The sequence below is a fragment of the Cyprinodon tularosa genome, unplaced genomic scaffold, assembly GCF_016077235.1.
Source record: "Cyprinodon tularosa strain WSP-4 unplaced genomic scaffold, ASM1607723v1 ctg76, whole genome shotgun sequence".
Lineage (NCBI taxonomy): Eukaryota > Metazoa > Chordata > Actinopteri > Cyprinodontiformes > Cyprinodontidae > Cyprinodon > Cyprinodon tularosa.
Window position 1 is genome coordinate 2,226,192 of NW_024039518.1, and position 25,710 is coordinate 2,251,901.

Genomic DNA, 25,710 nt, shown 5'->3' on the forward strand with positions numbered 1-25,710 from the left:
ATAAAAAAATAAGATATAATAGCCTGTTGGTGTCTAAACTTCTAGACAAAAAGCCTTTAGACTTGAAGTGCCTCTTTTATGGATGAATAAATTCCAGCATAATTTAGGAGCAACAACTAAGAAATTGAGTTAGCTTTACGTTTCTGTTTGGACCAAGAACCTAATGAAAGCAATTTGTCGTTTCATCTTAATGTTTATGTTAAGGCGAAATGTGTTAAAAGAATTGTAAAATAGGCTACTTTCAGAAAGAAGTTTAAAATCCTATAATCAATTCTTTAATGAAATGGAGTGAGGTCAACACAGGTACAGTCATTAAAAAAGTTTGGGCAACCCTGTTAATTTTAGATCCTGTTGTTTTGCAAAAGGAGAATCTACTAAATATTGTCTCTTTTTTGCTGAGGTGCCCATATTTTTGCACCTGCCAAATTGTGTTTTAATAAGTACTGCACGTTTTCTGTTAGTCCAATATACCCTAAATTCAATACTGAAATATTACTGTCCATCAGTTATTAGATATATCAAATTGAAACAGCTGTTGCAAACACCCAAATATTTGGAAATAAAAATAATTAAGAGTAATAGGGGTGCCCAAACTTTTTCATATGGCTGTATATATGCCCCTATTTTCCAGTTCTTCTGAGCAGACAAGTAGCAGTACATGCAGCCATTACATTTGAAAGACAATAACCTATACGTATTGAAATAAAAACATTAAGTTATTTATGGAAACAAAGTTTTAATTCAACTAAAAGTTAAAACTGAAACAAACTAAACTTCACAACCTATTTAATTTCAATAAATGTAAATAAGGCTGTAAGAATACAAATACCCACTGGAAAACACCCATGCTATAAAATGAGAGTCTTAATAATGCCATAACTATGGTTTGCATATCAAATACAATGACTTACTTTTTGTTATAAATTAGCTAAACAGTATTAAAGTTTGTCAATGCATTATAATCATAAAGGCCCAGGAGAACTGTCTTTTTTTTTTTATCTTAATGCACAATTACTTTTGCGTAATATTGCCAAATAGTGAAAAGCATGAAAAGCAATATTTTATTCTTAAAAGTAGACCAATAAGACACATATATAATGGAAAAGAATCAGGCACTAGGGCAGAGCTCTGAGGAACTCCAAACATAAGTTTTGCAACTGCTAAAAAAACACACTATTAGTTATATTAGACAAACTTGATTAGATCAGCTTATTAAATAATCAGTGTTCCTGATGAAAACAGTTTTCTGTTTTGTATGGTGCCAAAGCAGCACCTACTGTATGTCTAAAACGACCAGCATCAATGATTTCATGGAGTCCTCAGTTAATCTAAAATAATAGCAGTTTAAGCATGACTTAATCCTTTATACAAAAGCCCTTTATAAAAAATAAGTTAGAAAAATTGAGGAATATCCTGTAATACATCACATTTAAGGTTAGTTTGGACAGATCCTAAATAACGATTTTGTTTCAAATAAAAGAATATGAATAAATGATATCTAAAACCAACTTAAATAAACCTGATTAGTGACAATTTGTCAGCCGCGGATGTTCCTCATAGTTTGGCTCTTCTGTAACAGCAAAATAATGAAAAGCCATGTCTGAGATAGTTTTCTGAAGCTGTCACTCTCTTTCTGCCAGCTTTGTATTGATTTGTTAGTGAAGTTCTTGGTCTGACTGTCTCTTCACATGGGCCTCAATCAGACCTCCCATATGGAAGCAGCAGCTTTTGTTTGTCAAATGTGTTGTCGGCTCTTCAAAGTCTGTCTGCTTGGCTGATGGTGAAAGTGATTCGTTTGGTCGTCTATTAGCCAGTCCAGACTCCAATCCCAAACATAAAAAAAGGAATATTACATCCTATTAATTTACAGCAGTGGCTAATCTAAACTGGAATAAATTAAAGGGAAGCTTCAAACAAGCCAAACTACTGAAATATACCAAAATGTGTGGAACTAGTCTGATGATTAACTAGATAAACCATTATCAATTATTAACAATTATTATTTTGTCACTGTTAAATGTTAGTTGCATCAGTTAACATCACACTTAATTATTATCTTTCTATATGTTTCTTCTTTATTTAATTGGATTCAGAATTAACAGATGGTTCAAAGTGGGCATGGTATGGCTTATGGCTGTTAACAAGTGTTATTAATAATAATCCACAAACCGATGGTGGCTTCATGTAAAACAACTGTTCTTATGTATTTAAATAGAGATGAATCGGCTAAAGAGACCTTACAGATCACATGTCCTGTTCAAATACCTTGAATATGTGATGACTTTTTGATTTTGTAGGTGACATTTTATCTTCCTTTGATTTTTTTTTTCTGGATTTGAAAACCACCAGAACTACATTTCTTCTACATGGTGCCAGACGAGTGCTGTGACTGGGAGAATCTCGGCCAAACATCCCGTAAGTTTAACCAACATGGCATTTCTTTGCATTCCCTTCTGTCTGCTTGTCTGAATAGAGCTGTCCATGGTGCTGAAACTTGGTCAGCTCTAGATTACGTTTCCTCTTGCAGTCTAACCTTCTTCTACGACATGAGAAAGTTGTCAGTATTTATGACCATTTATAAACATACTTTCTTTTGTGAGCATGTTAAAGTATGTAAATAGTTCAATCGATAACTTTAAACATCTTAACAGACAATTGTGATATCCCCACTGTATGCAATAACTAATTTCTAAAAGTTATGTTTATGATACATGGTGTATTAGACAGCATTGGAATAATAAGTATCTCTCTGTGTGTTCAGAAAGGGAAAAATTCATGTTGCATTAAAATAATTTTTAAGGATTGGTATTGGTACACTGCTAAGAAAAATAAATCATTGTCATTCCTTGGGGAAAAAACACAGATATGCACATATTTTAACGAAACTTCAGTCTTAAATTTTTTTGAAAACATTGTCAGCATTGGTGACTTTCCTTTTACCTTACCTACTCTCTCCACCCTCCTGGAATAAACTAGAAACTTCCATACAAAGCCCTCCAGAGATATCAGTAATTCATAAAAAGATGTGTAGAAAGCCTGAAAATAAATCCCCTTCTTTGTGTGGCAGAACCATAGCACAGAAAAATTATGCATTGAATACTTTAAGTTAAACTTTTCCTGTTCTATTTTAACTTCAGCAGGCTCTCTGGGAACTTCTAATTACCTAAACGAAACATGTTTTTCCCTTTCACTATTAAATGCATTTCTACAAGGTAATTAAAACATCTTTGCCATTCTACATTTCAAACCACTCTTATGGATTGTTTCTGCACAAAAACCCTAGCACTAATATTAAAAAATAAAGGGTTTATATCCCTTTCAAATGACCCTTTAAACATACTTAGATTAACTAACACACACAAAAACATTAGGGAAAAAATAACCCAATTTTAAATAGAACTTTGAAAAAGCTTCATACGGCCTAGAAAATGGTTAGCGAAAGTCCAGCCTCTTAAATGCAACAAAGAAAGAGAAGTAGACGTTCGATTTTTTTTTTTTTGCGCGATTACTAAACATCAACAGACTCGCTCACATTTGCTACTTCTTTTCTTCTTCTACTATAAAGCCCTACCACTCCTACCTGGTATGTGTCAATCGATTTGCTCATTTTTAACTTCCCCCAGCTGTCAGGATCCATGAACTGCTTCACTCTCTATTGTACTGATCATCTGAATAAAACACTCATCAATCCCTGTGAAGCCACCAGACTTTTCTTATCTCGCTTCGTGATATGTGAGTGATATAAGGTATGCATTGAATTGATTGTGCTGCTGCCAAATGATTGATGTGATTGTTGGTCAGCACAGTTCTGATTCCACCGCTCAGACACAGGTATGGGAATTGATTGATCAACACATTAAGGTGGTTTGCTTCAGTGCTTGTTTGCAGTCATTTATGTGCAGCTTTATTGATATGATCTAACCAGTTTGATCGTGGGTGGGCTTAGAGCACTTAAAAAAGAACAACATTGAAGCATTTATCAGTTTGTCTTATGATCTTATGATGGATACATTTAACAGTCAAATAAAAAAGTCAGTAAAAGAAGAATTAAGAACAAAAGAAAGAAAAAGGAAAGCCAGCTCTGTGATTAGATGCCCTCTGGACTCAGTGCAGGGGGTGGGGACCAAAGGGGCCCTAACTAAAATAACATCTCTGCTGGATAATGTCTCCCACCCGATGCATAAAGCTGTTGCCGAACTGGAAAGCTCCTTCAGTGACAAACTGCTGCACCCTGAATGTACCAAATCTGCACATCTCTGGTGTTGCTGCTATTTTCAAATATCCAATACTGTAAAAATGTCCACAGCTGTTGATATTTATGGGTTTTATATTTTATGTTCTTTGACAATCATACAAGTTTTGTATCACAGATGAAGTACTCTTTTTATATAAGTTTGTATCGAAGCAGGAACATGTTTTTTTACACTGTGTCCATGAGCTTTGGGGAACAGATACTGGGCATAATGAGCTCTGGGGAGGGTCAGTAGCTCTGGGGATGTAACACAGATGAAGCAGTGATTGGTACCAGGTACTGGGCATGATGTAACTTGTTTTTGTATCTGATCATTATGTAATTTTGTTTTTGGTTTCGGCTGTCCATGAGCCCTGGGTGGTTTCGGGGCATGCCGGTTCCATATTTTGGTTTCTGTAATCATGCGCTCCAGGCGTAAGAGGGAGCGGTCACTTTTCCTGATTGTGTGAAAGATTTTACTTTGAAGTGTGGCATAAATGGCGGGGGCTTGTTGACACCGGCGGGGTATGCTAGGGTTGCGTACGGACGCCTAGCTGCACGGGTTGCTGCCCTGCCAGGATCAACCGGCCCTCCGATCCTTGTGTCACAGTAGGGGGACAATATAAATTGTATTGAGACAATAAAATTTGTATTCAGCACCGTGCCTTGATTGATCTGCTTGCTTTGCTGTTTTCTGTGGCGGAATAAAAACGACAAATTTTAATTCTAGCAGAAACAGTTTGTGTGTTCATCTTTATCGCCGACTCATCCCGATCCTGCCTAAATTTCATAATACAGCTGTATAGTGGTAATTTATTATTTCCAGATTCACAGTATTTATATTGTAAAAACACTGTATAGTACAGTATTTTAGTTGTTTATTTTATTAACTATGTCACTTATTATGTTTTTTTATACACTTTTTAAGCCCCACAATTTGTGACCACTTTTGCTATAATCTTGTGCTGCTGTAACACCACAATTTTCCAATTGTGGGACAATAAAGGCATTTTCTATTCTATTCTATTCTAAAATGAGCACATAGCAGCTGATGACACTAATGGTCTTAAACCTCATGGGAGAGTTATGTATTGTGAAAATGTCTCATAATCACCCAAATAAGGTGTTAGAAGTCAGAAAAACTGATCTCTGACAGCAGTAGCTTGTAGACATTAAAGCATAGCTCATTATGGGATGTTCTGTCTCCATGTCATGCTCAGCATTGCAGTGCATGCACAGTAAAATATTCAATTTAAAATAACTAAAATTCTTGCAACACTTAGGTACATGTATTTTCTGCTTCGGTTATAACCAGCATTCGTACTCTGATGCTCTTGACTTTGCACCATTATTCCCATTTCTCCTAGCTAGCATATCACCAGTGTAGCCTACTTTATTCCTGGACTATAATGTGAATAAAAGCGCCTAAAAGTTTCACTTTCCTACACATAGCTCTTACAGTACAGCAGGTATTCCATTTTAGCCAGGGACAGAAGTGTTTATTAAACTGGAGTCAGGAAGTCTTAGTTTGATTGGATGAGGAGGATAATTAAATAAATTGTGTTTTGGGATGCTAAAGGCAAGCCTTATCTTTCAAATCACAATAAACATGTCTGCAGTAAGATATACATCTATTTTACCTTCATTAAATTAAGCAGATAATTGTTGTGAAGAGCTACATAGTAGTGAATAAACATGCAGCTGCTTTTATGCATAGTTCAATTAGACACTCAGAAATGAAAAACACTTCATTTGGAGATTTCAACAAGAAAAGATATTGAAATGAGGAGTGTTGAAGAGGGATCGGACTTTGAAGTATCATGAGTACAGCTGAGGTAATGCCAGTCTTTAGTAACAATGGGATGCTGGAATAAAAGCAGGGATAAAAGTATCACCATGAGAAATCAGTTGTGTTGGAGAGAGAAGTAGGTCTATGCGGTGCTAGCTCGTTTTTTGATCTATGAAAAGGCAAAATGGCATTAAATGTCTGTGATCCCCACTGGTGATATCTGTTGTTGATACTCCTTTTTTGTTTCCTTTACATGTTTTTCTCTGCCTGCTGTTATTTTTTATTTTTTCAATTATTTCTCAGTTAAAATCTTTCTTTATTTTCTACTAGCTGTATGATCTGTTTAGGTTTCCTGTCCTGCTCTTTCCTCTGCATAGCCATTCTTTAAAGCCAAATGAAGAACACTTGACTCCTGATAACTCAATAACCTGCTCATTTTCTGTCACAAACTTAACAATGTTTTCCTTCCTTAGGCTGTGAAGTCAGATTCCACTGTGTTTCACTTCTGTTCTCCTTTTTTCACTTTCCTCTGACAGTTTTTCACATTTCTGTCACCCACACAAGTGTTAGATTCACTGTTTGGTTTATGGAGATGATGAATTAATGTTCTGTTTCCTTTCTGTATGTCATAGCATAGTTGGTGCTGTAGTATAAAGAAAGGAGATCTGTGACTTTTTCTTTTTTCCCCATTTATTTTACGCTACACTCAGAAACAAATATTTCTGTAAGTTTTTAGGGTTCTAGTAATTTTTTATCTTACTTTAAAATATTCCAAATTAATGGAAAATGTTTTGTCCAGCAATATTCTGCTGCCAAAGCTGTTAGCTGAAGCAAGCCATTGTGAGAAAACATTTTATACACTTACAGTATTTGACCTAATTTTGTATTCGCACACTGTTTATTATATCCTGGCATTGATTTGCTCATGTATAATCCTGGATCAGTTTAATAGTTATCCACTGTGTAATACGGCATGTACCTTATTCATTTACATCAGTATTTTCAGGAGTAGGCATGCACTGACATGAACATTTGGGCCGTTTTGATATTGATAATGCTCTTATGACAGATAACTTATATTTAGCTGGATATACTGTGTATAATTTTCTATTTGGCAACAGATAAAAATAACTTTCAAGGTGCTTTCATTGCTTCCCTACTTTAAATAAACACACAAGCATGTGCTGCATCTTTACAAGAGTAACATGACCAAACAAACACCACATGATCAACCTCCTCCCCCTTCTGAAACACAAACAGCGATAAGATGGAAACAACAGCACTTGTTAATATCGACTGGTATTCAATTCAGTTTAGCTATATAGCACCAATTCACAACACATGTCATCTCAAGGCACTTTACAGATCTCCAGCTCATACAGTCAAATTGATTCAAAGTTTTCTATCTAAGGAAAACCAGTTGATTGCATCGATAGACTCAAAGGCAATCCCTCACACTAAGCATGCTTGCAGAGACAGTGGAGAGGAAAAACTCCCTTTTAACAGGAAGAAACCTGCAGTAGAACCAGGCTCAGTGTGAGCGGCCATCTGCTGAGGTTGACTGGGGTTCAAGGAGAAAGAAGGAAACATACCAATAGAATATACATATATATTGATATTAATATATATATATATATATTGGTATCAATACAGATATATTGATACCAATACAATACCCCCCCCCCAGCTTAGATATTCCTATTCAGCGCTGCCCAAAAACTTTCTATAAAGTGGAGATGTTTCTCTTGGACAATGTAACTTTTTGCTTTGTTTGTGTTTAATTAATTGGCTTTAAGTTAAGGTTATTTATTCGTTTGTGAGACCTATTTTTGCACAAATATAGCTATAACTTTTTACCTGCTGTCTTGGGATTTTGCTTCTGTATTTCCACATAATATTGTTGCTTTGTGTTGCCATGTAGTTAATTTAGTGCACCAACCCTTCTTCCAGCAACCCTAACACTTTGGAGGGTATTTTCATGCATGTAAGTCAGACAAGCATCATCATCTAGGCTTTTACACATTTCAAACCAATATCATGTTCATCTGTTATGTCTGTTTACTTATAGAACAGATGAACCAAAGATGAACCAGAACTTTAACTCCATAAGTCTGGGTTATCGTTGGTTAACGTTACACAAGGAAGAAGCATGTTTGAGGTTTTGTCCTGTATGGATGTGGCCCTGTAAAATAAATGTTGTTGATAAATCCATCTAAAGCTTGCAAAGCAATGACCACATCATCTGGGCTTTCTCGGTTAGCTTTTTAAGACATCTAAACTCCAGTAATCTAAACTTAACTCGTAAAAAAATCGTAAATGTAAATGGGTAAAGTCAAAAGATTTAAAAAATGACTTATTCTGGCATTTTAAAAAGAGATATTACTGACATTGAAAAAAATAAGTATTTTAATCTCAGACGAGATGTTGAGTAAACTTAAATCGTGGGTGTCTTTTATATACCATATGTAAATCATTCCAATTAAATTATCTGTGTTTGTTTGGATATATATTTGTTTAACTTAGATCTGAGCATTCAGAGGGGGTTTTAGGCCCACTTTTGACAATGCTCACTTCATGCTGTGTACTTCTATACATATCAACAAGGATTTTTTTCCTTTCTAATCATCCTTAGATGCCTTTTTTTTCCTACCCCATTTCTATAACACCACACACACACACACACACACCCCCACACACAAACACACACACACACACACACACACACACACACACACACACACACACACACACACACACACACACACACACATTGTGAAATTTAATTTATACCCTGGCCAGTTTTAGGGTTCAGTATCTTACAGAAGCACATTTTCTCAACCTTCCTTTTAATGAACCACCCGTTTTAACTACACCACCAGAAGTCCTTCTGTAGGCTTAGAAGATAGAGTTAAGTCGCTGCAGTGTGAATGGGAGATAATTTAGTGCCAGTGTAAAGTGTGTCGTATTTTTATGTGTGCAATACTGCTGGATGTTAAAGTGGTGCTGTGCAGATTACATTACCCAACACCAAAATCCCCATCTACCTACCAGAACACTTTGCTTCAGAGGATCCATCTTAACCTTACTGTGGACCAGATATGTATCAGACTTTTAAGCCTGGCGATTTAGGAACAAACTTGCGTGTAAACAATTTTAGATGTATCCATGCACCAATCGTAAGACTTTGAGTCACGGTTGGAAAGTTTTCCTTCGTTTAAAGTATATAAAGGTGTGGCTTTAATATGTTAGTTTTAATATTTAAAGAGCAGTTTTGAGTTTTGTGTCACTTTACTGCTGGATAAACCTCCATGTAAAGCTAGATGATGCTGGCCTTAGTAAAATGTGCTAAAAGGGTTTACTAAACTTTTAACTTTTATATCACAACCAATTACTTTTTAATTTGGATGTTGCCGAAAAGAGGTGCACAGTTTTGATTGATATTATAGATTTACTGTTGATTGTTTAATAAGCAGAGATGTCCTTAAAAACCCTAGCTTTCTCAATTAGGTCTTTCTGTAACACGCAGAGCTATTTTTGTTTTACAATATGCTTAATTTAACACAAAAATGCCCATATTTTTAATAACAATTTATTGTCCCACACATAATAATTACTGCCTAAATAAACAAGAAAAAGAATAAAATCAAGGACTTTAAAAACTATCATTCAAATACAGGGTATGTCATTCTGACACACCGTCAGATTTCACTTGCCACTTTGTGTCAATATAGTTGACAGTGATATTGGTCTTTGTTTTCTTTCAAAGCTTTTTCAAAGCAATCCAATAAGCAAAATGTCATTCTGTTAGCTGGTCTCCTAAGGGAAGGATTATGGTTTCTTTCAGAGCATTATTAAAACTTGTCTCTCCAAAGTGGGGTGGTCACAACAGAGTCCTGCACGGGTCAGATTTTTCAAAACTGTATCCGCACGCACCCGTAGAGTCCAGAACCGAGATTATTGGTTCCGATCCTGATCCAGGATTATACATGATATTATTGGTTCCGTCCCGATAGCGGAACCAATAAAAGCGTTGTTGCTGCCGGGACATTTGGGAGATGCGCCATTTACATTTTGTCTGGAAAATGAGAGCAAGTGTAAATGTAATGAAAATTGGCTCCAGCCAAGAGTTTTCTCCATGGCTAAAACCAGAACCAGGGAACATACATGAGGTACAGTGTATTTTGTGCAAGAAGTCATTCAAGCTCAGAACGATGGGAATTAAGGCAGTGTAGTCGCACATGCGAACCACAAAACAAAAAGCATCAAAATCGAGTTACCGAGAAACAGGCGGTATTTCTCAGTTTTGTTCCACCCTTGTCTCTGCAACGCCTCCACTTATCACCAAATCAAACATACTAAGAAAACGATACAAAGAAAAATAGCTGCAAAAAAGACTTAGCACTGGTTATGTTGTGGCTTTAAAACTGATTTGTTTTGTTCCCTGTTAAAAAAAAGTTTGTGAATTCAGTTGAATAATTGTTAAAATATATCTGTCATTTGTGTGTTTTTAGCTTTCTTCTTGTATGGGAAGCTTTTCAAAATTTGAAACATTAGTGCAGTGGTTTATGTTATAATAAACCTTTGGGTTAAGTTGTCGCAAGCAGGTTTTTCTTGTGTTTCTTGTGAATTTGGTCTTAAATTTTTATTTCAAGTGGCATTAAAAAGTCTTAAAAAGTCTTGAATTTAACTTGCCTTATGCTGTAGGAACCCTGTTGTATATAGTCTTTAATTAATGCTACTTTTCAGAGAATTGGTACTTTTGCTTACCCCACCATGAACTGTATTGAATCATAAAAGTCCTCACATCTTTGGCACTAAGTGGTATTACGTCCTATCTATCAAGTAAGACAGGCTTTGCATAAAAGTCTCTACATCTCTATCATCACAACCTTGCTTTCTGTCATTTTTGGTTGAGAAGTTGATGCTACATTAGTTCCGGCTTAAACATTTATACCTCGTAGTCTATAAACTGCAGGAACTTGTTCCCTCTGTGACAAAGATGCAATAAAACCCACAGAAGTGCTTTATATTTCCTAGCATGATGGGAAACATAGATGACACCAAATTAATGGCACCTTTCATAAATAAAGAATAATATGTTTTACAAAAACATTTTTTTTTATTTTTTAGATTTGATCTTAATTTAATTGTAAATCCTTTTTGCACGTGCTAGCTTACAACTAGACACACATATCTTGCTGACCAACACACACACATTGTATTTCTATGTTTAAGTATAGTGTTGACGATACAACTCAAAGGGAACTATCCCTTATACTACAGATGAACTGTAAGCCCAGCCCCCAACTGTTTTGTGCAAAAGTTTTACATTTCACTTGATTTAATTCTGCAATAAATCTTCTTGCCAAATCTAGCTCATCACAACTCAATTTGTTTCTTCTTTGTCCACGGATATGCTTCAGGTCTCTCTTCTCCTCTTCGTTTTTCTCTTTTAAGGCTGTTTAGCTGCGTCTTCAGTAAATAGAATGTGTATGCAATAGCATATTAACCTATTTAAAAAAATAATATTTTGCCTACAAACAATGCCAAAAAATATAAATAATGGCAAACTAGATCTGTATTAGAATCTTTAGCAAAATCCACATTGAGCAGAGACTAAATAAACACTTAGGGATTCAGCTGTGTCTCTCATTAAGGCTAATTTGCACTCATTTGCACAAAGAGAATAATCTCATCTCTGTTTTCTTTATTTGCCTTCTACCTGCAGATGATTCAGATTTCCCCAAACTGTCATGAATATTCCAGCCAGAGCTGATTCAGACACACTATTCTTCACATCTGCTGTGCAAACGGATGCTTCAATCTCATGCATCATTAGTGGGGCTTTTTGGGGAAGCCAGTCTCTGCGTCATTATCAAACCATTGCGAGCTATTATTAGGGAATAGGATGAAGTGGAGTATGCAAAAACTCTGTTGTTAAAAATCTGTGATAAGGCACTGATTACTGTCAGGGGTCGGAAGGCAGCACACAAAACACCAAACACGTGTGCATGATTAATAGGCTAATTCATCGTCAACACACTCGAGAGACAGGAACGTATGTCATTGTGTTCGACAGCAATGGCTCAGAAACCTCTCTAAACTTTGAGTGCATCTCTCCGAGAGGCTAATGAAGTGCTGTTTATGGCATTTCTATGGAACGAGCATAGTGCTTTCAACAGGTGGGGATGTAAGAGCTGTACAACTGAGACACATTGATGTAATGGAGGGAGAAGGAGTGCATCACATGCATAACTAATGGGTGTTCTAGCGTCACAGTGTTTCATACATGCTATAATAAAGCAAAACTGAGTAGGCATTCTTTTCCTGACAGGGGACCTGAACTTTCCCCTTAGCCAATAGCACAGTTACTAGTCTTATTCAAAAATGCAATATAGTTGGAGAGAGGGATGTTCAACCATTCATCCTTCACAGTGAGTTTAGACTGCCTAAAATCATGACATCTGTAGACTTCTGGGCCTGCTTTCTTGCATGATTTAGGCGTTTCTCTGCTCCAACGTGACTTATTCAAATGGCTTAATTGGGACCATAATATCACTGCGTAGCTATGTTAATGACCCAATCTTCTCACCTAAGTCTTTTTTAACCAGGTAAACATGCAGGAATTTTAAAACCAGTTTCTTTCAATCAGTCGGGAAGAGCTACTTTCCTTCAACTTCTAAGTGCATTCCCTCTCCAACACACCGAAATCAAATGGCTTGATTCCTTTATCAGTAGAGCATTCAGCTTTGCAGAGATCTGGTAATAGCCATTTATGTGTTTTGCATATGGGATACATCTAAACAGCACAGCAGCTAGAGAGGAATGGGCTTAAGATCATCCAGGGTCTGAGATCCTTAAATTTTTCCATTCATTTTTTTTTTAAATAATCATTTTTTTACTCAGTTAATGATAAAGAAGGTTGATTTGGTGTCTGGTGAGCTGAAAGATGGTTATATTTTCACTTTATTGCTTTATGACCCAGTGATTAACCTTTTCTACATCCTACATTGGGGATGGCTGCTTTTTAACATCCTTTCTTTCAGACAAATCCACCCATGTTGTTGTTTATTGAAAGCTCAATCTTACTTTCATTTCTATAAAACGCACAGTTCAAGTCAAACCCCTGGTAGCATATATACATTTGGCCGGACAGACAGATGCTTTTCTCCAGCAATTGTTTGTACAAGCAACCAGTTGGCTCGTAAATGATACTAGATAGTTGTTCTAGGCTCTCTCTGTAGTTTTCTAAAAGTAGAACTTTGGATATGTTTTGAAAATCCTGTTAAATTTGCCCTTGTAAAGCCTAGACCAGAGGTATTTAATGTAGTGAGTGGTCGACATACTGTGACCCAAATCCTAAGCAATTCAGACAAAATAGTAATACTAACACAAAAACTACTGCTACTACTAGGTTTACATTAAAACCTAAAATATGGAGTTATTCTTGATTAGTTTTGTATCATCTTTTCAGGCAAAAATCTATTTAAGTCTCTCTGGGCTTAACAGGTTCATACCTTTTTTGTCAGCAGTTCTAAATTTAGATTTACGGGTCCTTGCAGCATTTCTTCATCTATCTAGGCATCTTAGACCGAACAACAGTAAAGACCCCTGGCCTAGACAACGAAAATGTTTGTCTTGTGTCATAAAAAGCATAAAGAATGGATAAGAACAATTATTTGGTCACATTTATCTGAAGTAGGTTATCAGAAGTACCAGTAGTTTTTCCACTTCAGTGAAAAAACTAGTCACTGCTCATGCCTAAAACCAGACTAAAAACCTAAGGGCCTTGGCATATTCGATCGGCAGACTCCTTTTAGGTTTTTAAATCCTCTCTAAAAGAACACTTCTTCTCCCTGGCTGTTAATCAAGTCTAAGTGAACATTTGGCAAAATTTTATTTTATTTTAAAATGTATATTAATTGAAACATTTATCCTATTAGATTTTATCTCCATTCAATTTTTCTTTTTGCATTGTGTTTATGTATTTTAGCTTTCAGCTTTTATCTTATGCTCGGAAACTGTGATTCCTGTACAACACTTTGGTCAACCCCGGTTGTTTTAAATGTGCTTTATAAATAGAGTTGAGTTAAGTTGAGTGCTTGGAGATCTCAGTCATTTCCTTATGTGGTACTTTTTTCCAATCTAGATAAAAGTGCTTAGTTTAAAGGTGAGAAGAGTGTGAGAATACGCTGCTACACATGACGCATTTCTCTTAGGCCTTTTATACCTCTTGTCTCATTAAACGTGCCCACGTCTCTATTCAGTCCCATCAGTGTGAACGTGTCTGTGGCCCTGGATGTCTCCACCTTGACTGGACTGAAGTATCCATAAATATGTCTAAGAGTGGGCTTTTCCATAGTTTGCAGCTGAGCAGGCTAATCTTTTTATTTTATTTTAGAATGGACTCTTCCTTTTGTCTCTCTAAAGCTGTAATTCCTAATGTCCTCTAGTCTACATTTGTATTATCAGAGTCTCTTTCTGTTGACTTTTCAAACGAAGAAATTAATCCAAACTTAGGAGCTGATGTGTTGGTGAAGTGAATATCTGAACTGAGTACCTAGCAGGTAATTTACTCTGGTCTCCATCTTGGGTTTAGTGTGAGTGTATTGGTATTGATTTATGCTCATGTCACAGTGCAGCACAAGTGGAAAACTTATTTCCTACATATTGAATCACTTGTCACGTTACAGGACTAAAAATCCATACAACCAAAGATCACGCAACCTTAATTACATTCCACTTAAAGAACACAGAACATGCAGGTGTGTGTGTTTATTTTGGTGCTTTAAAGCAGTATACAGGTGCTGGTCATAAAATTAGAATATCATGAAAAAGTAGATTGATTTCAGTAATTCCATTTAAAAAGTGAAACTTGTATATTATATTCATACATTACATACAAACTCATATATTTCAGATGTTTATTTTGTTTAATTTTGATGATTACAAATGACAACAAATGAAAATCTCAAATTCATCATATCAGAAAATTAGAATATTACTGAAGACCAATAAAAACAAAGGATTTATAGAAATGTTGGCCAACTGAAAAGTATGAACATGAAAAGTATGAGCATGTACAGCACTCAGTATTTAGTTGGGCCTCCTTTGGCCTGTATTACTGCAGCAATGCGGCGTGGCATGGAGTCGATCAGTCTGTGGCACTGCTCAGGTGTTATGATAGCCCAGGTTGCTCTAATAGTGGCTTTTAGCTCTTCTGAATTGTTGGGTCTGGTGTATTGCATCTTCTTCTTCACAATACCCCATAGATTTTCTATGGGGTTAAGGTCAGGAGAGTTTGCTGGCCAATTAAGAACAGGGATACCATGGTCCTTCAACCAGGTACTGGTAGCTTTGGCACTGTGTGCAGGTGCCAAGTCCTGTTGGAAAATGAAATCTGCATCTCCAAAAAGTTGGTCAGCTGCAGGAAGCATGAAGTGCTCTAAAACTTCCTGGTATGTGGCTGCGTTGACCCTGGACCTCAGAAAACACAATGGACCAACACCAGCAGATGACATGGCACCCCAAACCATCACTGACTGTGGAAACTTTACACTGGACTTCAAGCAACGTGGATGAAGTGCCTCTCTTCTTTTCCTCCAGACTCTGGGACCTTGATTTCCAAAGGAAATGCAAAATTTACTTTCATCAGAGAACATGACTTTGGACCACTCACCAGCAGTCCAGTCCTGTTTCTCTTTAGCCCAGGCAAGACGCTTCTGACGCTGTCTGTGGTTCAAGAGTGGCTTGACACAAGGAATGCGACAGCAGAAACCCATGTCTTTCATACGTCTGTGTGTGGTGGTTCTTGAAGCACTCACTCCAGCTGCAGTCCACTCTTTGTGAATCTCCCCCACATTTTTGAATGGGTTTTGTTTCACAATCCTCTCCAGGGTGCGGTTATCTCTCTTGCTTGTACACTTTTTTCGACCACATCTTTTCCTTCCCTTCGCCTCTCTATTAATGTGCTTGGACACTGAGCTCTGTGAACAGCCAGCCTCTTTAGCGATGACCTTTTGTGTCTTGCCCTCCTTGTGCAAGGTGTCGATGGTCGTCTTTTGGACAACTGTCAAGTCAGCAGTCTTCCCCATGATTGTGTAGCCTATAGAACTAGACTGAAAGACCATTTAAAGGCTTTTGCAGGTGGTTTGAGTTAATTAGCTGATTAGAGTGTGGCACCAGGGGCCATCAATTTTGAACCTTTTCACAATATTCTAATTTTCTGATATGATGAATTTGAGATTTTCATTTGTTGTCATTTGTAATCATCAAAATTAAACAAAATAAACATCTGAAATATATGAGTTTGTATGTAATTTATGAATATAATATACAAGTTTCACTTTTTAAATGGAATTACTGAAATCAATCTACTTTTTCATGATATTCTAATTTTATGACCAGCACCTGTACAGTATGAAGCCCTGTCTTTCCACACCCTACCTCTGCATTGTTTATCTTGGCCCACACTTTTTCTACCTCTTCTTATAAATAATTTAATTGGTGTTGGAAGTGAGGACATATTTCTACCTCTACATCTCATACATGTTCAAGCCCTTTGCTCCAACCACACAATCCAACTGAAGAGGTGTGGATTCACTCGATGATTGGAAACCTAGTTTTGCTTTTACCCATGTAGTCTCCATGCCTTTAAGGTTTTATTTCTGTTTTTTTTTTATTGGTTAGTCCACCTGCACATGTGCCCACAGGTCGAGGTGTCCTTTGAATTTATTAAAACCTTTTATTTCTCTATTCTCCATCTGTTTGTTATAAGGATGGAATGAAATAAAATGAAAGACAATTTCGATAGACATGCAAATTTCTTTTTTTTTTTTCTGCAGTTCATCAAACTGGGGTTATTTTTTGAAGAGTATTTGTTGTGGAAAACTTTATTATTTTAGTTTAGGCCAAAAATTTGTAATTTTTTATTTTTCTTCAAGTGTTTTTCTACATTATATCCCCCTAGTTTTCATACTAACCTCCATTTCGACCAGCCAATTTAGCTTGAATGTATAAATCATTTGTAGTGTTTTCCCGCTTTAGAATCGAGAAAGTATTTTTTAAATGAATTGATGTACCTACGTTTCTGAATTTAAAGAAGGTGATAAGCTTCTCTAGAGGAAAAATCCCAGATTTAGTAAATTGAAATAGTTTTCCTTATGCTAAATGCTTTTAAACCGGATCGTATTCTATTAAAACTGCCATGTGTTGCCAAAACACAGAACTGCACCACTCTTCCGCTCTATCTCGTAGCTCGCGCTGTTGAGCCGAGTATCCACAAAATACGTTTCGGATGTAATGCTTTGTTTGTTTGATAGGTTGGATTTATTCAATATAGACGCTCTCGACGTCAGTTCCGCTGAATGGTGCTTAAATTTTCCACCCAAAGTACATTTAGAGAGAATATGCTACAGGCTTATAGATGCGTCAGTGCTGAACTTTTGAAGCGTCAGTTTGCTCATCAAACTTAAAAAATGTCTTTCGAAGATTTTAAAGCAAGTTTCGAGCTTTTATTATCACTATTCATAGTAAGAAATAACAACAAAAAAGCTTAGACTGAAGTTTGTTATGGAGAACAAAAAGAAACCAGAACATATATCCATACCTGTATGTATGCTCTTTAATTTTAACGTCATATTGCAAACAAGTCACAGCAATAAGTGCAGTTAAGCACTGTTCTCTTATAAAAGTGCAGAAGTGAAAGGTTTGGACAGCTCCACATAGGAGTTAAATTAGTAACGCTGGAACTTATAAACTGAGCTTATTTTCAACCAATCCCATTGATACAAGGGGAACCATTACATTTTCTGCATGTAAAGCCAGAATAGTATCAACAGTGGAGAGTAATTTGTCTAAATAAAGCTGTTAAAGAGCAGAAAAGGTGCTGACATGGGCTTCCAGAACAAGAGTTACCTCTGTCTTTTTGTCATCCAACTAGAACTTTCAAGCCCTCCCGAGGCAGCCACTTCAAATCAGCAGGAAACAGTACATCCAAGGTAAGGTGCTTTCATTCCTATTCACACAAAAACATTTCTACAACCAGTTTAGAGAATAAGGCGGTGATAAATGTAGAGGAGTGAGGTAGAGATCTCCTGAGGCGTGGAGAAACTGATGAGCAGGGAGCCAGTAAAGAGGGTTTATGAGGATAATAAAAGTCTACAGCCGCAGTCTACAGGGTCCCCTGCTAAAGATTCTCAAATGTGTCTCATACTTGTCTGTATCCCTACGCCGCAGTCTTTGATTTACACATCAGAAGTTTTACAACTATTAAGCTTTATCTGTTATCATCTAAAATCGTTGGCTTGGGTTATTCAATGACTCTCTCAAAAGTATATAAGAAAGCTCATTATAGTTATGATGCTAAATGATTATGCTTAATGTATAATCTTTTTTGTTGATTCCAAAATATCAACATAATATCTAATACATGTTACTACCTAATAATGACATGGGATGCCAGGAAATGGTACAGACAAACCTTGATTTGTGGTATCTGAAAGAGATCTTAAACATTATTATTAACATGGAATAAATGCAGCAATAAATAGATGTCTTTACTTTTGTCCAGATTTTTCTGTCATAACCAGGAGGGCTTATCAGCCTTTTAACTTTTGTTGGTATTGCCGATATTATTGAACCTCAGTGGAGTGTTTGACACTATTGATCATTTGATTTTATAAGAACATCTGGAAAACTGTAAGGCATCTTCGATACAGCACTTGACTATTTGAAATATTACTTGAAGGATAGGGACTTTTAGGTGTCCGAACGGGACATTAAAATGGAAACCAGAAAATCACATGCGGGGTTCCTCAAGGCTCCATTGTGAGGCGACAGGGATTCAACATCTACTGTACATGCTAACTTTACATCAAATTATAGCATACAAACAGATCAATTACTATAGCTGTGCAGATGGCAAACAGATTTAAATCACAATGTCACCAGGTGACTATGAACCCATCTGATTGTTGGCTAGATGCTTAGAACAGATAAGTACATGGAAGAGCAATAATCTTCTCAAACTGAATAAAACTGAGGTAATAATCGCTGAACCAAAGCTGAGTTAGCTCATAGCTTCTGCTACTACAGCTAGAAATCACTGATTACAGCCCTGATGGACTCAGACCTGAACCTTCAGAGGCACATAAAGGCAGTTACTAAGTCAGCCTTTTATCACCTGAAGAACGTTTCCAGTATTAAAGGACCAATGTCCAAGCGGAATAAAAAAAAAAGTCATTCATGCATTTATCTTTAGTAGAATTGATTACTGCAATAGTGTAATCAATCAGTGAAAAATGTTTGCCTAAAAATTCCATCAGACAGCTGCAGCTGATCCAAAACTCTGCTGCTCATGTTCTCACTAGAACTAAGAAAGTAGAGCACATCAGCCCAGTTCTGAATTCCTTCCACTGGCTCCCTGTAACTCAGAGAATATATTAGTCCATAAATCACTGAATAGATCAGCACCTCAATACATAACAGATTTGTTGTCAGTTTATCAACCTCCCAGACCATTCAGGACTATTAGTTCAAGCCTACTCTGTACCCCCAGCACTAGAACAAAACATGGAGAAGTAGCATTTAGTTCCTGTGCTCCATTAATCTGGAACAAACTCCCAGAAGATGGGAAAAGTGCTGAAAGCCTGAGTTCTTTAGAGTCAAAGTTAAAAACCCATTTGTTTAGAGCCGCCTTTGACTGTTGAAGTTAAACTGTTATTAGTTTACGGGTTGTTATCCAACTGTTTTATTTGTTTTACTACCTGCTTTTATCATGTTTTTATCTGTATTTGCTTTGATTTTCCTTCTATTTTATTGTTTAACTAGTGTAAAGCACTTCAATTGTCTTCGTACTGAATTGTACTATATAGATAAAATAGCCTTGCTTTATTTACTGAAGTACCTGAAAGGATGCTGATTTAGTTTGTAATTTCCCAGAACTCAACTGAACCGTTATGAGTATTACGTCTCATGGCTGTACTTGCATTTTTACTGCCTGGTCCTGCAAAAGTACTTTGAACTTAAGGTCACAAATTGCCTGGAAACACTTGAAACTGCATATACTCATCTATATGCAGGTAGGATGTGCAAGTTTGAACTGATCAAAGTTGTCATTAATGGCTGGCTCGGGGTTACTGGCCTTAGAATATAAAATCCCTCTTATATTTAGATGAGTGTACAGGCTGCAGAAAAACCAAACTCTTTTGCAGCCATCATCAAGGTTGTCTTAAATAAAGAAATAAATCATTGTGAAATAAATGTCCACTCGAACAAAAAATACATAAATGTTTAATGTGGCAAGGAAACTTTGTAAAAAGAGAATTTATGTAATATTCTCAGTTAATTATAATGAAATATGTTTTATAATAATGTAAAAAAAGATTAAATAATGTTAATGATTTTTTTTTGTTCTACCACTGAACTGATTAGCTATATAATCTTCTCCTACGGTATTTATTATTACTCTGCATACTTTTCTGACTGTTTCTACTGATTAATTTGATAAAATTATTGAGAGTTACAGTTACTAATCATAATATATTTTTTGTAGATTTGCAAATGTATAAATTCTGAATGTCCTGAGCAGCAACAATTGATTGATAAAGACATTTTTTATGTGAAAGTTATGTCTAAACTGGGGTTGGTAACTTGCCTCAGAAAACATTACAGCTAAGATTTATTTGATCTTGTCTAAAGACAACATTTCAGATGCTTTGCACACGATTAAGAGAGTGCATTTTTTTTGCCCAGCCGTGAGTTTTCTTTGAAAATAATAGAAACCCGCTATTCTTTAAAAGTGAAATGTTGCTTCACTTCCCTGGAGACAAATGAGCTCTCCTTTCTTAAGCTTGGCTTATGCTTAACATAAACACAAATTCATTTGTACTCCATGCATACACCACAATAAATAGGGCAATAGGAAATACAGCTGTTATCTACTTCTTCAAAGCCTCTCTTTGTCATCAAAGAGTTACATAGTTTAGATGGATCAAGCTTTATAAAATGCCACTTGTCACCTTAGCTCTAGAAGCCACTTTGTGATTCAGTATAGGGCTGCAACTAACGATTGTTTTGCAAATCGATTAATCTGTCTATTAATTTTGGGATTAATCTAGGGTTGCAACTAACGATTATTTAAAAAATCGATGAATCGGCCGATTATTTTTTCAATTAATTGATGAATCGGACAAAAAATATTTTTTATATTAACCTCTTTATTCCAAAATAAACATTTTAGACAGAACAAACAAGCACACAAGTACAGGTTGCTCATTAACTGTCCTGGTGCAATATGAAAAATAAATGTTTGTGTTAAAATTATGCAAACTTACATGAGAAATGTAGCTGTACATCTACAAAATATAGGCTACTTTGTTTCATAAAGCGCAAAAAAAGGCATTTTTGTTTTTAAAAGCCCCTAAGGGGTTCAAACAATAGGTCCCCCCATTTCAACAAATGAGGGTTTTTTTTAGACTAGAAGAGTTCTGCCTTTTAAGACAGGAAAGTATAGCAGTTAAAGGTGGAACTTGAGAAAATACTGAACCATAGAGATAAAAATAGCCCTGTGATTCAAATTATAAATTGTATTTGGAATAAAAATGAGAGAACTAGGGGTGCTAAAAAACACATCCTCCAAAGACAGATATTTACATGGGAATGTGGCATATAATTAATTGACATATTACTGATCTCGCTGGATTTTATTCTGCTTTACTTCCATAAATTGCAGCATCTTCTTTACTTTATCTTTGCCGGAAGATTTAAACTTTAAAAGCCTTACCCTCATAATTTGCAAGTAAATTTATTTAAAAAGGCTATTTTAATTATTGTGATCAATTTGCGGCGTCAATCCCGGCGCATGCGCGCTTCATTTGCAGTCTGGACGCTGAGGGTAAACATCCTGTGGCTATGACAGCAGCGCTGAGAGGGACTCCTGTGGGAGGATGGGGTTGGGATGGGGGAGGCGCCTCACGGCAGCAGCTGCCGCTGGAGGACAAGATTAGGAACGATACATGCTTTCACGTAAGAGTCTCCAAAAGCCGCCAGTGAAAAGTCGGCAGATTTGTCGCTAGTCACTTTTTTGAAAAATAGTCGCTGGAGGGGTCTGAAAAGTTGCTAAATATAGCGACAAAGTCGCTGAGTTGGCAACACTGTGCACCTGCGGCGCTGGCTCGCTCTGCCATAATTTTTTTTCGTCCCCCGTTTCAGTTAGGTGGCAGTGATGAAGACGGCGGCGGATGACGCATTAATTGCGCGACACAACTAATCGAAGATGAAATTCGTTGCCAACGCTTTTAAAAGTCGATTTTTATAAATTTTATCGATTCGTTGTTGCAGCCCTTCCTGCGGCGCTGGCTCGCTCTGCCGTATTTTTTTTTCTTCCCCCGTTTCAGTCAGGTGGCAGTGATGACGACGGCGGCGGATGACGCATTAATCGTGCGACACAACTAATCGATGATTAAATTCATTGCCAACGCTTTTAAAAGTCGATTTTTATCGATTCGTTGTTGCAGCCCTAGATTAATCGATTAATAATCAGATAGCCAAAGATAACTTAAAGAAGACTTTTTCACGAAATGAACCCAGGTGAAACTAAAACTTGAGAAGTTTTGGATAGAGCATATCAACATTCTTTTTCTAATCTTAAATGCAAAATATATATTTTTTACAATTCTGACAAAATTACTGCTCTAAATGGGTTGCTTTGTCAGCTAAAGGTATGATTTATAGTCTCTATACTCCAGTTAACGATTATTCGATTACTAAATTAGTTAATTATTTCAGTAATCGATTATTTACGATTGTTTCAGCCCTAGTTCAGTATTTTCTTTGAAACTCATCAGCATGATGAGTTTCACAAAAGACACCATGACAAAGTAAACTTTTATTGTGACAGGGACTCAAATGTTTATATGATAGATGACTCGGTCCATCTATTGCTTTAGCTGACTTTAAATAATAAAACACCCACTGTGGTTTTTAACCTGGTTGTCATACATTATGCAGCGCATGTAGGCATTGTTTTCCTACTGATTGCAGTCTTACTGGGAATGTTTCACATCTTACCAAGCAGCCATGTTCAATTTTCTTCCTTTATACACATCAACATTGACTGGGATGCTTTTAATTCCTTCCCCTCTAACAAACTTTGAAATCATACTGTTGTCAGAGAAAACACCTACCTTTGTGGTATACACAAACAGAAACGCAAACAAATCTATCCATTTTAACCAAAAATACATTGTCTATCTCTGGCAATACAGTAGGGGAAGTTGGTAAATTCATTCTCCAAGAGTTGCTACTCCTTACCTTAATATAACAGAATCATTTATATAATTTATGCCTTTTGTCCTAATCTGATCAGACTGTCTAAGAAGAGTAATTAATAATTCATGACTTCCTTCCTGAGGTATAAATATTGCATGATACGGTCGTTCACCTCTTTCAGCCACTCGTTCAAATTAGAAATACAAGAGAATATGGCCTTTTGGCTAGGCAGAGGTGTTTTGATATTGGAGGTGTAAGAAAAAATTGTTTCTGTCAAATTTCTCAATATTTTACTTGACGATATCACTACTGATTCAAATAACAACTTAAATGTAAAGAATACAAAGATGGATTACATTGTTTTACTTTTATATACCTCTTAAACCCGTAGCCGATAGTTGGCAGCACCCCAACCTAGAGCCTATTATTCAGGTGCTTTGTTCCAACTGCATTAGAACTACAACAAGATCTCAAGGTTTTACAAATCCATGCTATGATAAAATGGCAACATATTGTTTGTGGGGTTTTTTTGTGTGTTTTTTTTAGATGTATCGGGATAAATTGTATCATGATACGTATCATATCGCCTAGTTCTTGCCAATTCACATCCCTAGTCAATATACAGTGAAGTTTAAAACAACTCAGCAAAGGTTTCAAGAGTGAGATTATGCCAAGTTGAAGAAACATTACATACAGTGTTTCTCTGAGCTTAAAGGAATAGTACACCCAAAACATGATTAGCCTTCATTTTCTACTCACCCCCATGCTGAACAACACTCTGGAGTACTTTTTTGATATCTCAAATGCATCTGGAGATCTGGGAGGCTTCTTGCTGTCTGCTGACATTCAAATAATGGAGGTCTATGGTGACCGAGACAGAAAGGTCCATAAAAGTCCACAAAAAACGTGTCAATATTCCTCCATACTGCTCGTCCAATGTATTCCAAGTGTCCTGAGTGGGTAGCATCCAGAATTTACTCGAAACGAAGTCATTTAGAATGTTTTTTGAGCATAAACAGTAGTTAAACAGGAGCAGGTAAAGGATAAACTAATTACAGAAACTCTCACTGTCAACATATATATAATGTAGTTAAAAGGTTGAATGAATTATTATGATGAAATAAAGGTCAAATATTCAAAAGATGACAGTCCCCCCTCCTTCATAAAGAAATGTTAACAGAGACTGAAAGAGAGAAGCCTGTATTGCACCAAAACATACTAACAGGATTCTGATTATTTGTCGGAGTATGGCAGGGTTTAACTCTTTATTGTAGAATTTGCAATACTGTCCATTTTTCTGAAATTATAGGGCCTCAGCAACTTACTCTTTTATTGGTACCCTATAGACTAAAAGCTTTATTTGTGCCTTAAACACCTACTTGTAGGTACATAAAGTAAACTAAATTGCTGCTGATGCTGTTTCCTGCATTATGCCACCCCGTGTAACAAGGTGGCTGGTGCTGGAGAGAAGATGCTGCTTGTGTGTTGTATAAGTAAGCCTAGACTTTAGGGAAAACAGTGGAGTCCAAATCTTTCTGGGCAGGTTACTGTTTACCTGGACAGGCTGCTCAAGTAGAGTCTATGTGTGGGAAAAGATGACGCGTTTGTTATTTCTTACATAAAGTATCTTAGACATGACTGTAAGTAAGTGTGGAGTGTACTTCAAAGACTTGTAATATTTGAGCAAAATATTCTTTTGATGATGTACACTATGATGGTCTAATCAGTAAGTATTAAAACAAAATCTGCTTGACAGATGAGCTGCTTGATATTAAGATCAATTTTATATTGTTTATCTAAAACCTGATGTCAATTTAAGGCTGTCCCGCCACCAAACAATTAGAGAAAAATAAAAAGAGAAGAACAAAAATTGGCCAGTGAACGAAGCAACAGAATATGTCCATCCATCTGCTGCCATGACCTGCAGATGGAGGACACTGACTTTGCTGCTCTGGTCGTGTTGTCGCTCTAAGACTTACATCATCACCTCTGCTCCCTGCTGACTCTCACTCACAGGGCTCAGTGTCATCAAATCCTCCTCCATCGCTGCTATCAGCCCTTCTTTCTTTAACAGCCGTCTCACTGGGTCTTAGTGGCAGAGCTTTAGACGGTAATTCCAGCAGTTTGTAAAGCCCCAGTTACGTACATGTCTACAGATGTGAGCATGTGTGAATGTGGTAATGATTTTGGTGTCAGCTTGTCTGTAGTGGTGCATGCTGCTTTAGTGGGTTTATCATCATGCTGATGCTGTGGGGATGGTTTCTAATCACTTCTGCTGTACTAGAGTCAGCATTTGATCACTGCACAATTTTGTCCCCTAAATGGGACGTAGCAGCTTTACAAACATTTCCATTATTCAATCAAATAAATTTTAATTTTATTTTGTCTTTCCCTTTTTTTATCCCGTCCTTCCTGTTGT

The 25,710-nt window shown here is 36.5% G+C and overlaps 1 protein-coding gene across 1 annotated transcript in view; it reads left to right on the forward strand.

Moving 5' to 3' along the window:
* Positions 1-25,710, forward strand: part of poln (polymerase (DNA directed) nu) — a 78,290-nt gene that overhangs the window by 26,838 nt on the left and 25,742 nt on the right. The window contains exons 17-18 of the mRNA XM_038270315.1: positions 2,350-2,415; positions 17,962-18,019. Of these exons, the coding sequence (XP_038126243.1) occupies positions 2,350-2,415; positions 17,962-18,019 (124 nt within the window). The remainder of the gene's footprint in view (positions 1-2,349; positions 2,416-17,961; positions 18,020-25,710) is intronic.